This window comes from Phoxinus phoxinus (assembly GCF_949152265.1).
Source record: "Phoxinus phoxinus genome assembly, chromosome: 1".
Taxonomy (NCBI): domain Eukaryota; kingdom Metazoa; phylum Chordata; class Actinopteri; order Cypriniformes; family Leuciscidae; genus Phoxinus; species Phoxinus phoxinus.
The window spans coordinates 39354329-39366602 of NC_136876.1; the positions used below are offsets into that span (position 1 = coordinate 39354329).

At 37.5% G+C, this 12274-nt stretch overlaps 1 protein-coding gene across 2 annotated transcripts in view; it reads left to right on the plus strand.

The window, feature by feature from the left end:
• Positions 1-12274, plus strand: part of tbc1d16 (TBC1 domain family, member 16) — a 35852-nt gene that overhangs the window by 14027 nt on the left and 9551 nt on the right. The window contains exons 2-6 of one of the 2 annotated variants that reach the window (XM_079631035.1): positions 361-567; positions 1591-1993; positions 9642-9830; positions 10445-10592; positions 12099-12263. In XM_079631035.1, coding sequence (XP_079487161.1) covers positions 393-567; positions 1591-1993; positions 9642-9830; positions 10445-10592; positions 12099-12263 — 1080 coding nt within the window. In that variant the 5' untranslated portion in view covers positions 361-392. Of the gene's footprint in view, positions 1-296; positions 568-1590; positions 1994-9641; positions 9831-10444; positions 10593-12098; positions 12264-12274 lie in introns of both variants that reach the window. The other variant, XM_079631034.1, reaches the window with a different exon arrangement.

Genomic DNA, 12274 nt, shown 5'->3' on the forward strand with positions numbered 1-12274 from the left:
ATCGATAATTTTGACCCATACAATGTATTGTTGACTATTGCCACAAATATACCCGTGCGACATGTGACCGGTTTTGTGATCCAGGGTCACATATAGAACATACTTTTTTTTTTAAAGGTCTTGCTGTAAATTCCAATTCAAAGTCAAATGTAGTACATACTCGTATAGTATGTGATTTTGGACGCCCTGTATATATTTTATAAACTCTTCTATGGTGTTCAAAAGTTACCACCCCCCAAGTCTCTATGATATTCTGGTTTCTAAATCACTCTCATTTGATTGTTTTTATTGTTCAGCAAGTGAAATGTCTGATTGCTTGGAAAATGAACAAGCTTGGTTCTCGTTTTGTTGCTTTGTCAGAGGATGGGAGCAGTGAGCGCTCACTGGAGGAGATGTCATTCGGTCGACTCCTGCGACGTGCATCATCCAAAGCCTCAGACCTTTTGACGTTTAACGTGGGCACGGGGGGATCACGGACCGTGCTGGATGGAGAGATCATCTTCTCCAAGAACAATGTGTGTGTGCACCCGGCCGAGCCCCTGCCTGGACTGCCTGAACATCACCCAGGTACCACACACACACACACACACACACACACACACACACACACACACACAACCTACAGTACACCTGTTTATACATTATATTATAAAAATGTTTTTGAAAGAAGTCTCTCATGCTCACCAAGGCTGCATTTATTTGATCAGAATTACAATAAAAACTTTAACATTGTGAAATATTATTACCATTTTAAAAGAGATGTTTTCTATTCTCATATATTTTAAAATGTAATTTATTCCTGCGATCAAAGACAAATTTTCAGCATCATTACTCCAGTCCTCAGTGTCACATGATCCTTCAGAAATCATAATAATATGCCGATTTGGTCCTCAAGAAATATTTCGGATTATTATCACTGTTTTAAAACAGTTTTGCTGCTTAATGTTTATTGTGGAAACCGTAATACTTTTTTTCCCAGGACTCTTTGATGAATAGAAAGTTTAAAAAAACAGCGTTGATTTGAAACAGAAATCTTTTGTAACACCATAAATCATTTTTGTCACTTTCGAGTTTCGATAAATGTAATGTGTCCTTGCTGAGTAAATGTAGGCTATTAATTTATTTACAGAAGTAAACTTGCTTTTCACTGTTTATTGTCACTAATTGTGTCAAACTTAGAAATGTGTTTACAGTATTAATCCAGATAGAATTTAATCTTTTAAATAAAAAATACATATTTGTGAAATCATGATACATTTGTGAATGTATTTTTGTGTAAAAAGAATATTATCAATATGATGTTTTTTCATAGTTACAGATTACTCTTGTTATTTTGCACTAAACCTGTAGATTCAGTCTTTTTTTTGCAATTGTATTAATATTTGATTATTTTATATTAATCTATAAAAGTGATGCAGTGTTGTGGATGTTTAGTTAACAAGTAGCCTTGCTACAACATGCCTCGAATAAAACTCTTTCAGAGATCTGATGCCTCTAATAATCCCAGCACACCGTGACCCGGCAAGTTGCGTCAAGTCAGCCAATCAGCTTCGAGGCTGCCAGATTGAGAGTTTTTTTTCTTTCGTTCAGGTTACCTGTGTGTGCACCTGGAGAAAGACGAGACCCTCGGCTCCACCCTCATCCTCACCTGGGTGCCCAACTCCCGCATCCAGCGGCAGGACGAGGAGGCGCTCCGTTACATCACGCCCGAAAGCTCACCCGTCCGTCGCAACCCCCGACGGCGAGCCCACCGGAGCCACTCTCGCCCGCCGCCCGCCCCTGAGGAAGAGGAGGATGAAGAGCCGCCTTTACAGAACCAGCAGCTTTTGGAAGAGGCCGATGAAGGCTCCTGCGAGCTCTCTGCGGACGAGGTGAGCCGCGACAGCACCCTCGGCTCGGACTCGGACACCTTCTCCTCGCCCTTCTGCCTGTCCCCGGTCAGCGAGGCTCTGGGCGAGAGCAGCAGCTCCGTGTTCCTGGATAACGAGAGCAGGTGAGGAAACGTACATGCAGAAATAGACAGAACTGATGATAAAGGGTTTGCGTTTGTGCAACACGGGGTCATTTCAAGGCTGTAAACGTCATAGATATGGTCATTTGATTTGATTTGATACTCTTGGATGCTGCTAGGATGGAAAAAAGTTTTAAAAGTAAAAATTTGAGGCTGGTTTACTTTGGCGGTCTAACAGGGCTCGTCAATGTCAAAATGATTGAGGCGGCCAATTAAATCAAAGAAGGCGGGGCTTACCGTTACAGATACGGTACATGAATTCCAGCACGCCGCTTTAGTTTTTTAAATGCGAATGAGTGCGAGGTAAGATGTAAGTAGCTAAGCATTTTAATATTTGCCAACTGTCTTATGATATACATGTTAAATGGCCAACAGTAATATCTAGTGATTCAAACTACTCAAATGTCGTCATTCTGAATTGAAAAATGTACAGTAGGATGAATCATTTACGTAATTTATGTAATTCATAATTGAATGTGACTAGACAAGAAACGTGTGAGGCTAGTTGAATGTGTCCATAGACTTAAAATGTATATTTTAGGTTTAGTGACTGCTTACCGTTTTTTTTTTTTTAGTTTTCACACTTTTGTCTTCACTGGTGTTTATCACTCTAATATGTTGATTTGATGCTCAAGAAACATTTCTGGAAACTGTGATGAAAAAAAAAGAGGATTCTTTGATGAATAGATCAAAATAACAGCATTTCTTTGAAATAATAAATCTATTTACTGGTACATATGATCAGATTTATGCATCAACAAAGCAAAATAAAAATATTAATTAAAACAAAACATCTTACTGACCCCTGACATTTGAACAGTAGTGTATATATATACACACACATATATATATATATATATATATATATATATATATATACACATACACACAGGTCCTTCTCAAAAAAATTGCATATTGTGATAAAGTTCATTATTGTCCATAATGTAATGATAAAAATTTAACTTTCATATATTTTAGATTCATTGCACACCAACTGAAATATTTCAGGTCTTTTATTCTTTTAATACTGATGATTTTGACATACAGCTCATGAAAACCCAACATTCCTATCTCAAAAAAATTAGCATATTTCATCCGACCAATAAAAGAAAAGGGTTTTTCATACAAAAAAAGTCAACCTTCAAATAATTATGTTCAGTTATGCACTCAATACTTGGTCGGGAATCCTTTTGCAGAAATGACTGCTTCAATGCGGCGTGGCATGGAGGCAATCAGCCTGTGGCACTGCTGAGGTGTTATGGAGGCCCAGGATGCTTCGATAGCGGCCTTAAGCTCATCCAGAGTGTTGGGTCTTGCGTCTCAACTTTCTCTTCATAATATCCCACAGATTCTCTATGGGGTTCAGGTCAGGAGAGTTGGCAGGCCAATTGAGCACAGTAATACCATGGTCAGTAAACCATTTACCAGTGCTTTTGGCACTGTGAGCAGATGCCAGGTTGTGCTGAAAAATGAAATCTTCATCTCCATAAAGCTTTTCAGCAGATGGAAGCATAAAGTGCTCCACAATCTCCTGATAGCTAGCTGCATTGACCCTGCCCTTGATAAAACACAGTGGACCAATACCAGCAGCTGACATGGCACCCCAGACCATCACTGACTGTGGGTACTTGACACTGGACTTCAGGCATTTTGGCATTTCCTTCTCCCCAGTCTTCCTCCAGACTCTGGCACCTTGATTTCCGAATGACATGCAAAATTAGCTTTCATCCGAAAAAAGTACTTCGGACCACTGAGCAACCGTCCAGTGCTGCTTCTCTTCGCTGTTTCTGGTTCAAAAGTAGCTTGACCTGGGGAATGCGGGACCTGTAGCCCATTTCCTGCACGGTGGCTCTGGATGTTTCTACTCCAGACTCAGTCTGCCACTGCTTCGGCAGGTCCCCCAAGGTCTGGAATCGGTCCTTCTCCACAATCTTCCTCAGGGTCCGGTCACCTCTTCTCGTTGTGCAGCGTTTTTTGCCACACTTTTTCCTTCCCACAGACTTCCCACTGAGGTGCCTTGATACAGCACTCTGGGAACGGCCTATTCGTTCAGAAATTTCTTTCCGTCTTACCCTCTTGCTTGAGGGTGTCAATGATGGCCTTCTGGACAGCAGTCAGGTCGGCAGTCTTACCCATGATTGCGGTTTTGAGTAATGAACCAGGCTGGGAGTTTTTAAAAGCCTCAGGAATCTTTTGCAGGTGTTTAGAGTTGATTAGTTGATTCAGATGATTAGGTTAATAGCTCGTGTAGAGAACCTTTTCATGATATGCTAATCTTTTGAGATAGGAATTTTGGGTTTTCATGAGCTGTATGCCAAAATCATCAGTATTAAAACAATAAAAGACCTGAAATATTTCAGTTGGTGTGCAATGAATCTAAAATATATGAAAGTTTAATTTTTATCATTACATTATGGATAATAATGAACTTTATCACAATATGCTATTTTTTTGAGAAGGACCTGTATATATACATACACACATATATACATACACACATATATATGTATATATATATACATGCACACATATATATATATATATATATATATATACATACACACACAGACACACACACATATATATATATATATATATATATATATATATATTTATATACACACACACATATATATATATATATATATATATATATATATATATATATATATATATATACACACACATATACACACATGTGTGTATATATATATATACACACACACACACACACACACACATATATATATATATATATATATATATATATATATATATATATGTGTGTGTGTGTGTGTGTATGTATGTATATTTGAATTTATGTCCTGGTGCCTGACAACTTTATTTATTTATTATTACGATTATTTATTTGTGATCTTAAATTATAATATCTTTTATCATCTTACCAGACCATGTAACATTTTGAATTGAAGTTGCGTGTGAGGCGTTGAATTGCACCAGGTGTGTGTTCAGTGGATGTTAGATGTTAGCATGTGTCTGTCATGCGGCTGCAGGTCTGTGTGTAGTAAGAGGAGCTGCTCAGAGCTTATTCATAATTCATAGACCATCTCAGCATGACTTATTACATTTTTCAGTACAACAGCATCATGTGTTTCTGCTCTGAACCTCTACAGCATCCTGTGATCACAGTCCGTCCCTTCAGAAGTGTTACCACAGATTTAATGATAGAACGCTTTTGTTGTCAACCGTTTTTGTAATGGAATAGCACCATGATTACTGATTAGTGTATACGGCATGACATTTTTTTTAAAGTATGTGGAATGACACATTATGCAGCAAGAAGTTATGTTTTAAGACATATAATATTTATACTTGCTAACCCAGAAGTAAATAATTATTATTTTAGAATTTTATATGTGTATATATATATATTTTTAAAAAATATTTTATTGAAATAACTGTTTATGTTTTATAGTATTTTATGTTATATTATATATATATATATATATATATATCATTTTAGAATATATACAAAATAATAATAATAATGCTAAAATAAACGTAGGACTTTTCAATAAAAATAGAATCAAATTTGCAGGGAAATCCTACTTACTGTTTTTCACCGTAAGTAATAAGATAATTCTTTCTTTGCACTTTTGAAAACTTTTATATTTTAATGTTATTCTCTGAATATAATACACTCTGAATATTATAGTTGTAATGCTCCACGGTGGCCACATGGAGGAGACATTACAGGGCGATATGCATGAGAGAAGTGCAGGTTGGCAGGGAGAGATCTCAGTCTGTGATGGTCCACAGATTCCCTCCCCCTGCTCTGCTTCATCTAGCATTCCCTCTTTCTCCATGATTTCCTCCCTTTGTTATTTGGCCTCAGCTGCGGGGGTGAGGCCGGGACACGAGCTGCCCATCGCATCATAAATATCAGTGGTTTGTGTTTGGCTTGAGACTGTGATGGACTGCCTCATTCCTCTGCGTTCTCTTTGGCCCGTTTTTTGCCATTCATTTTCTGGCTTCCACTTCCTCTTTGGATCCTTAATGTTTACGTTTGCCTGTTTCTGGCTCCTCTTTTAATCTGCCTGTAAAGTGTTCTTCCTCCTTCTCTTTCTCACTCTTACTTGCGAGTTTCACACTGGATGTTTTCTTCTCCTCCTCCTCTGTTGTTTTTCTTTTTCTCCCTTGTCATGGTTTGGCTCGCTCAGTATAGGATTTAAGGAATAAAGAAATCACGAATGAATCTTTGAGATCTGTAGCGTTTGTAGTGTGTACTTTGTAGCGTTTTGACCATTTCCCACCCTGTCTCTGATTTTTAGACAACACGGGCTGTTTTTCAATATGTAAATGACTTCTGTTATGATTGGCTAGCCTCTTATTATGTGAATTTAGAAACCACACTGAGTTATGAATGCTGATTTTTATTGTAAACACAAATGTGCTCATGGGTCTGTCAATACTATGGTCATTTCTGAATGACCTGCTTTATTTATATCTTGGTTTACAATATTTCTGTCTACTTAGTACATCAAACTTGTTTAATTTCGTTAGAGCAAGAAAACCCCAGTTTTGAGAGACAGAAAAGCTGGAAGTGTGGATGGCAGAGGTATAAAAACTCGAGATCCTGTGCCCAGTTGCAGACTTTGAGGTGATGTTTTGCTGAGGATGATGTAATTGTAATGTGTTAACAGTGTTGGACCGCTCTGGCTCTGGGGGTATTTGTTTCAGTATGATGTAATAAACAGCCCCTGAGGGGTTAGTGCCTGTCCCAGTGGGAGTTCAGTCCCTGGAAAAAACGTCCCTGAGACAGATTCACAGTTACCGGTTATTACAGAGATGGACGGATAGTTAGTTGGATCTCTATCTAACCTTAATTTATCATTTTCCTCCAATCTATCCAACTAACTAAATAATCAACCAACTAACTTCTATCAATCAAGTACGGTAGGTTAGTTCAGTTTAGTTACTTTATTTTCTCATGTCTCTCCTGTTATAACGCCTATATGGATATCCATCTAACTAACCAATCAATAAGCTAATTTATAGCTACAAATGTAGTTAGTTTGGTTTAGCTACCTTATTTTCTCCTGTTTATCCCTTTATTTACTAACATTTATGTGGCTATCCATCCAACTTCCATATAGTTGGTTAGTTTGGTTTAGTTAGGTTACCTTATTTTCTCCCAAACCAACGTTTATGGGCATATCATCAATCTATCCAACTAACTAACCAGTTAACTCACTTCCATCTTTTCATAGTTGGCCTCAGTTTAGTTACCTTATTTTCTTATGTTTCTCCTGATCTTAATTACTATTGATGTGGTTCTCTATCTATCCAACTATCTAACCATTCAACCAACTAGCTTCTATCTGTCCATCTAGTTGGTTAGTTTAGTTTAATTACCCTATTTTTTCCCTGTTTCTCCTGTTGCCTACTCATATTTATATGGTATACATTAGAGCTGTATATGATTCTGGATAATCTGAGAAGCACCTTTTTTTGTTATTTCAAATGGAGATCACGATTCTCTCTCGAGTCTGAAGACAACTATCCAAAATAAAATGACAAAATATTAATTGTTGCATTCTATTTAAAAATGTTGGGTGTAACGATGTAATCGATAATAAAATGATTATTCAAGGGTTTAATATAGACAAAAGCAAATCGTTGTTATTTAGGAATATTACATGGGTGTTTGAATCGAGAACACAATCTTTTTACAATTAATTGTGCAGCTCAAGTATACATTTATCTATCCTCCTAACTAACTAGTCAATTAACCAGCTAACTTCCACTTGTGCATCCAGTTGGTTAGTTCAGTTTAGTCACCTTATTTTCTCCTGTTTCTCATGTTCCTACCTATGAGGCTATCTATTCAACTAACTAACTAATCAATCAACCAACTAATTTCTACCTGTCCATGTACTGTAGTTGGTTAGTTCAGTTTAGTTGCCTTATTCTCTTTCTCCTGTTCCTTACTAACATCTATCTATGTGGCTGTCCATCCATCTATTCGATCCAACTAACTAACCAATTAACCAACTCCCTTCTATCATCTAGTTGGTTAGTTCAGTTTAGTTACCTAGTTTTTTTTGTTTTGTTTTTTATACCCGTTTCCCCTGTTCCTAACATCCATATAGGTATATACATCCATCTGTCCTTCTAACTATTCAATCAATCCACCAACTAACTTCTACCTGTCCATAGTTGGTTAGTTCAGTTTATCCACCTTATTCTCTCCTGTTTGTAAAGCCACCGAGGCTCACAGAGTAGAAAACAAGGGTCTGTAAAGAACATGAGATGTAACTTTGCACCGCGTGCTCTCTGTCACGGCCTCAGCCCGCCATATGGCCTCGTGTGTGTGTGATCCTGCTGTAGTGTGGACTCTGAAAGACCTCTCAAATACCACATGACCCATAAACCTTCGGCTCCCAGAGTGGATCAGTGACAGGGGACGTGTCTGGAGGTGCGTTTGGACTGTTAGACGTGCTCTGTTAGAGAAAAAGACGAGCGTGAGAGAGATGCAGAGGTCCCACGGTTCAGGTTACAGCTCTGGCTACAGCGAGGGGTCGAGAGACAGTTACAGAGAGACTCGCACAGCGAGAGAGAGAGAGAGAGAGAGAGAGAGAGAGAAGAGGGCTGTCAGGGGAAATTGGCTGCCAGGCTGCTTGATTTGTGTCTCTGCTTGGCTCCTGCCAGCACAATAACCTCCCAGCATTCCTCTCATTCCTCTTCACTTCCAGTGTCCTCGCACACACACACGCACGCACGCGCGCGCGATTCCATACCTACAGCTGTCGTTGAATTTCACACTGAAAACTCAACGGCAGAACGGATGAATTGGTTCAGAGATTTACAATAGAGAGAGCAGCTGAATTAGGCTGTCATGTGGAGCTCATCGAAAAGGTTTTAGATAGTTAACGCCTAATTAACTAGAAAATGGTAATCAAACGAAAATGCCTGATTAAGAAGTTGTTTTTACATGTATTTTATTCATAGAATATATAGAGTATTTTAGTATATATATTCTATTCTTTTAGTCTCTTAAGGGCAACATGGAATTATAAATAATCATATTACATTATATGTCTTATTGTGCATTATTCAGTGTTATTTCAGAGGAAAAAGCATTTGTATTTCATCAAAATGTAGATATTTCACATCTGAAATGACTACCACCTGCACGTCTATGGGTCATAGTTTGATGTCTATGTTAAACATAGCCATTTAGGTTTTGTTTTAGCAAATTGTCAGTCAAGTCGATCTTGATTCTTGCATGTACTGTAATGCATCACAATCCAAACATTTCCCAATGGATCGTTTTTTTCCTTCTCGTTGTTTTATTCAGGAATGCATTTCAAGAGTTAAATGGGTTGCTAGTGGCATTTGTTTTGTTTGTTTGTCTGCGGCGCAATGGACACCTTATGTAATTGCAAAAATAATGAGATAATTGCTCCTTCCTCTTAATTTCACTTTATTTACATAGCAATTATCAAAATATACATTGTTCCAAAATGAATAGGAATTAATAGAAATGAAGTGTTTGGGTTGTTTAACGATTAGTATTTATCACCATTCTCCTTTTTATTATATTAATATTAACAGAGATTATAAATGGCTTTTTTAATTTTTTTATAATAAATGGCATTATTTCCAGGGAGTGCGATGAACCCATGGCTCACTCGGCAAGCTCTGCCTCCAGCCTGGACAGCCACGCCCCCTCCGACAGCAGCCAATCACAGGGGGTTCGGTGGGAGGAGCAGCAGAAAGTCATGGCGTTAGAGCACCTGTGTGGGGTGTTCAGAGTTGACCTGGGTCACATGAGGTCACTGCGTCTCTTCTTCAGGTCAGACGAGATCCTACCAGCGTCCAGAATTGATTTTTAAACCCTACTTTTTATTTTTATTTGTAATGTTTCCTATTTATTTGTACTTTCTGAAATGTATATCACTAAATTGAATAGCCTCTAGCTTTTTTTTATTGTTATATTTTCGACTCCTTTTTTCGAAATCTTTTTCATAAGGCTCTGTCTGTGTTATGAAACACCTCATATATTTAATTCACTTCCTTGTATTATATTACTGTTCTCATTTGAGGGAATTTAGTTAGCTATTGCTGCAAGGTATATATCATTATTCCTTAACCTCAGGCTGATTTTCTTCAAGATATTAAAGTATTTCTGAGGTGTGAAAAAAAATCTAATGTTTCTGTGGTTTATGGAGAATATGCATTAATAGTCCTTTTATGAAGAGGAAATTCAATATAACAAATAGTATTACCAAATCGGTAAAGAAAAGAAAAAGAGAAATCCTCATAAAGGTACTCACAGGAACAGCACATCCTGGTCCTCTAGTCAGTAAAGTGGTATCACTTCATTTTTCCCTTGGTCTCCTGGAGTCTTGTGTCCAGACCAGCGTTATGATGGTGCTTGTTTTTCATGTGTGTGTGTGTGTGTTTCAGCGATGAGGCCTGCACCTGTGGGCAGCTGGTCATCGCCAGCAGAGAGAGCCAGTATAAGATCCTTCACTTCCACCACGCGGGGCTGGATAAACTGGCCGAGGTGTTTCAACAGTGGAAATGCTGCAGGGAGACACAGCTCAAAGACCAGGTCTGAACAAACACGCATTATCAGTTTTAAACAACGCCGACTCATTTATAATACACTAACATTCAACAGTTTGGGGTTGGTAGGTTTTTGAAAGAAGTCTCCATCCTCACCAATGCAGTAAAAAAAAAAAATACAGTAAAAGCCGTCATATTGTGAAATAATATTACAATTTAAAATAAGTGTTTTTTATATGAATATATTTTAAAATATAATTTATTTCTGCGATGACAAAGCTGATTTTTCAGCATCATTACTCGAGTCCTTCGTAATCATTCTAATATGATGATTTGATGCTCAAGAATCAGTTATTATTATTAGTAGTAGTAGTATTATCAATGTTAAAAACAGTGGTGCTGCTTTATATTTTTGTGGAAAAAGCGATTCATTTTTTCAGGATTCTTTTATGAATAGAGTTCAAAAGTACAGAATTTATTTGAAATGTATGTATATATTTTTTGAATCAGCGTAAAAGTCTGTACAGCTACTTTTGATGAATTTAATGCAACCTTGCTGAAAATCTACTGTAGTGTTTCTTGCCAGGTATTGTTTTAAATTAAAATAGTTAAAGCTACACTGTGTAATTTTTTAAGTTGATTCTTAGCAAAAAACACTTTGTTCTTTCAAAATTATATGTGCTCATGCATGTATAATTACTTCCACCAACTAATCAAGTATTCTCGTAAGCGTAGAATCTGCCATTTATAATACATACGAGCGAGTCGCTCGAACAACGGAAGCCATGTTGCGCCTCCATCTTGAATTACATTAGCCAAAGAGGGACATACCTGGAAATTCAAGCTTCGCCTTTCGCGATTTTACACTCAGTGGCACCGTGACGAATGCGAGGGGGAGATTACTCGCGACTGCCGGCAGATTTGAAATAATACGGCCACCGTAGGAGTTAAAACGCCCTCGGAATGGGAGGGGCTAGAAAGTAATATTCAGTTGGTAGTCATATGCAATTTCACCGCTAGATGGGAGAAAATCTCCCACAGTGTAGCTTTAAATAAGTTATCGTTAAATGAATCGTTAAATTAAATAATTACATTAAATTAAAATAAAATAGTTAAATTAATAAATTAAGAAGCGGAGGAAAAACAAAACCCATTCACATATGGCACACATTTCATTTCTATAGTATAGAGGGAAATTATTTATTTTTAATCAATTTGTTATTGGTTTTATAGGTCAGTGTTAGATTGTATCATAAATACCAGGACCATACTATTCATTAATATATTCACAATAATATTATATAATAATAATATAATTATGAATAGCAATATTTGCATATTACATATTTACGTATTATTAATATGTCTTTTTGCTGCTGGAGAATTTTTTTTTTCAATAATGTGAATAAGACTATAGGGGAGGGATATTTATTCAGAAGGTTAAGGGGCTTGATGTTGTCTTAAATGTAACGCGTTTAGTTCACAGTATGAACATAAGCGTATTAATTCTATACAGGTTATTGTTCATACATTTTCTCTCCTGTTCTACGAGGTGTCGGATGAGAAGTCGTGCATGCAGTTTTCTATCCGTAGACCCACGTTACCGTCCGCCGAGATGCACCCAGAGGAGCGCCTGTATCGGCGGCTGGACGTCAGCTCTTGGCTCCGGCATATGAACAACAGTGGCCAGGTGGTGGAGGACTACAAGCTCAGGAAGGTCAGACTGAC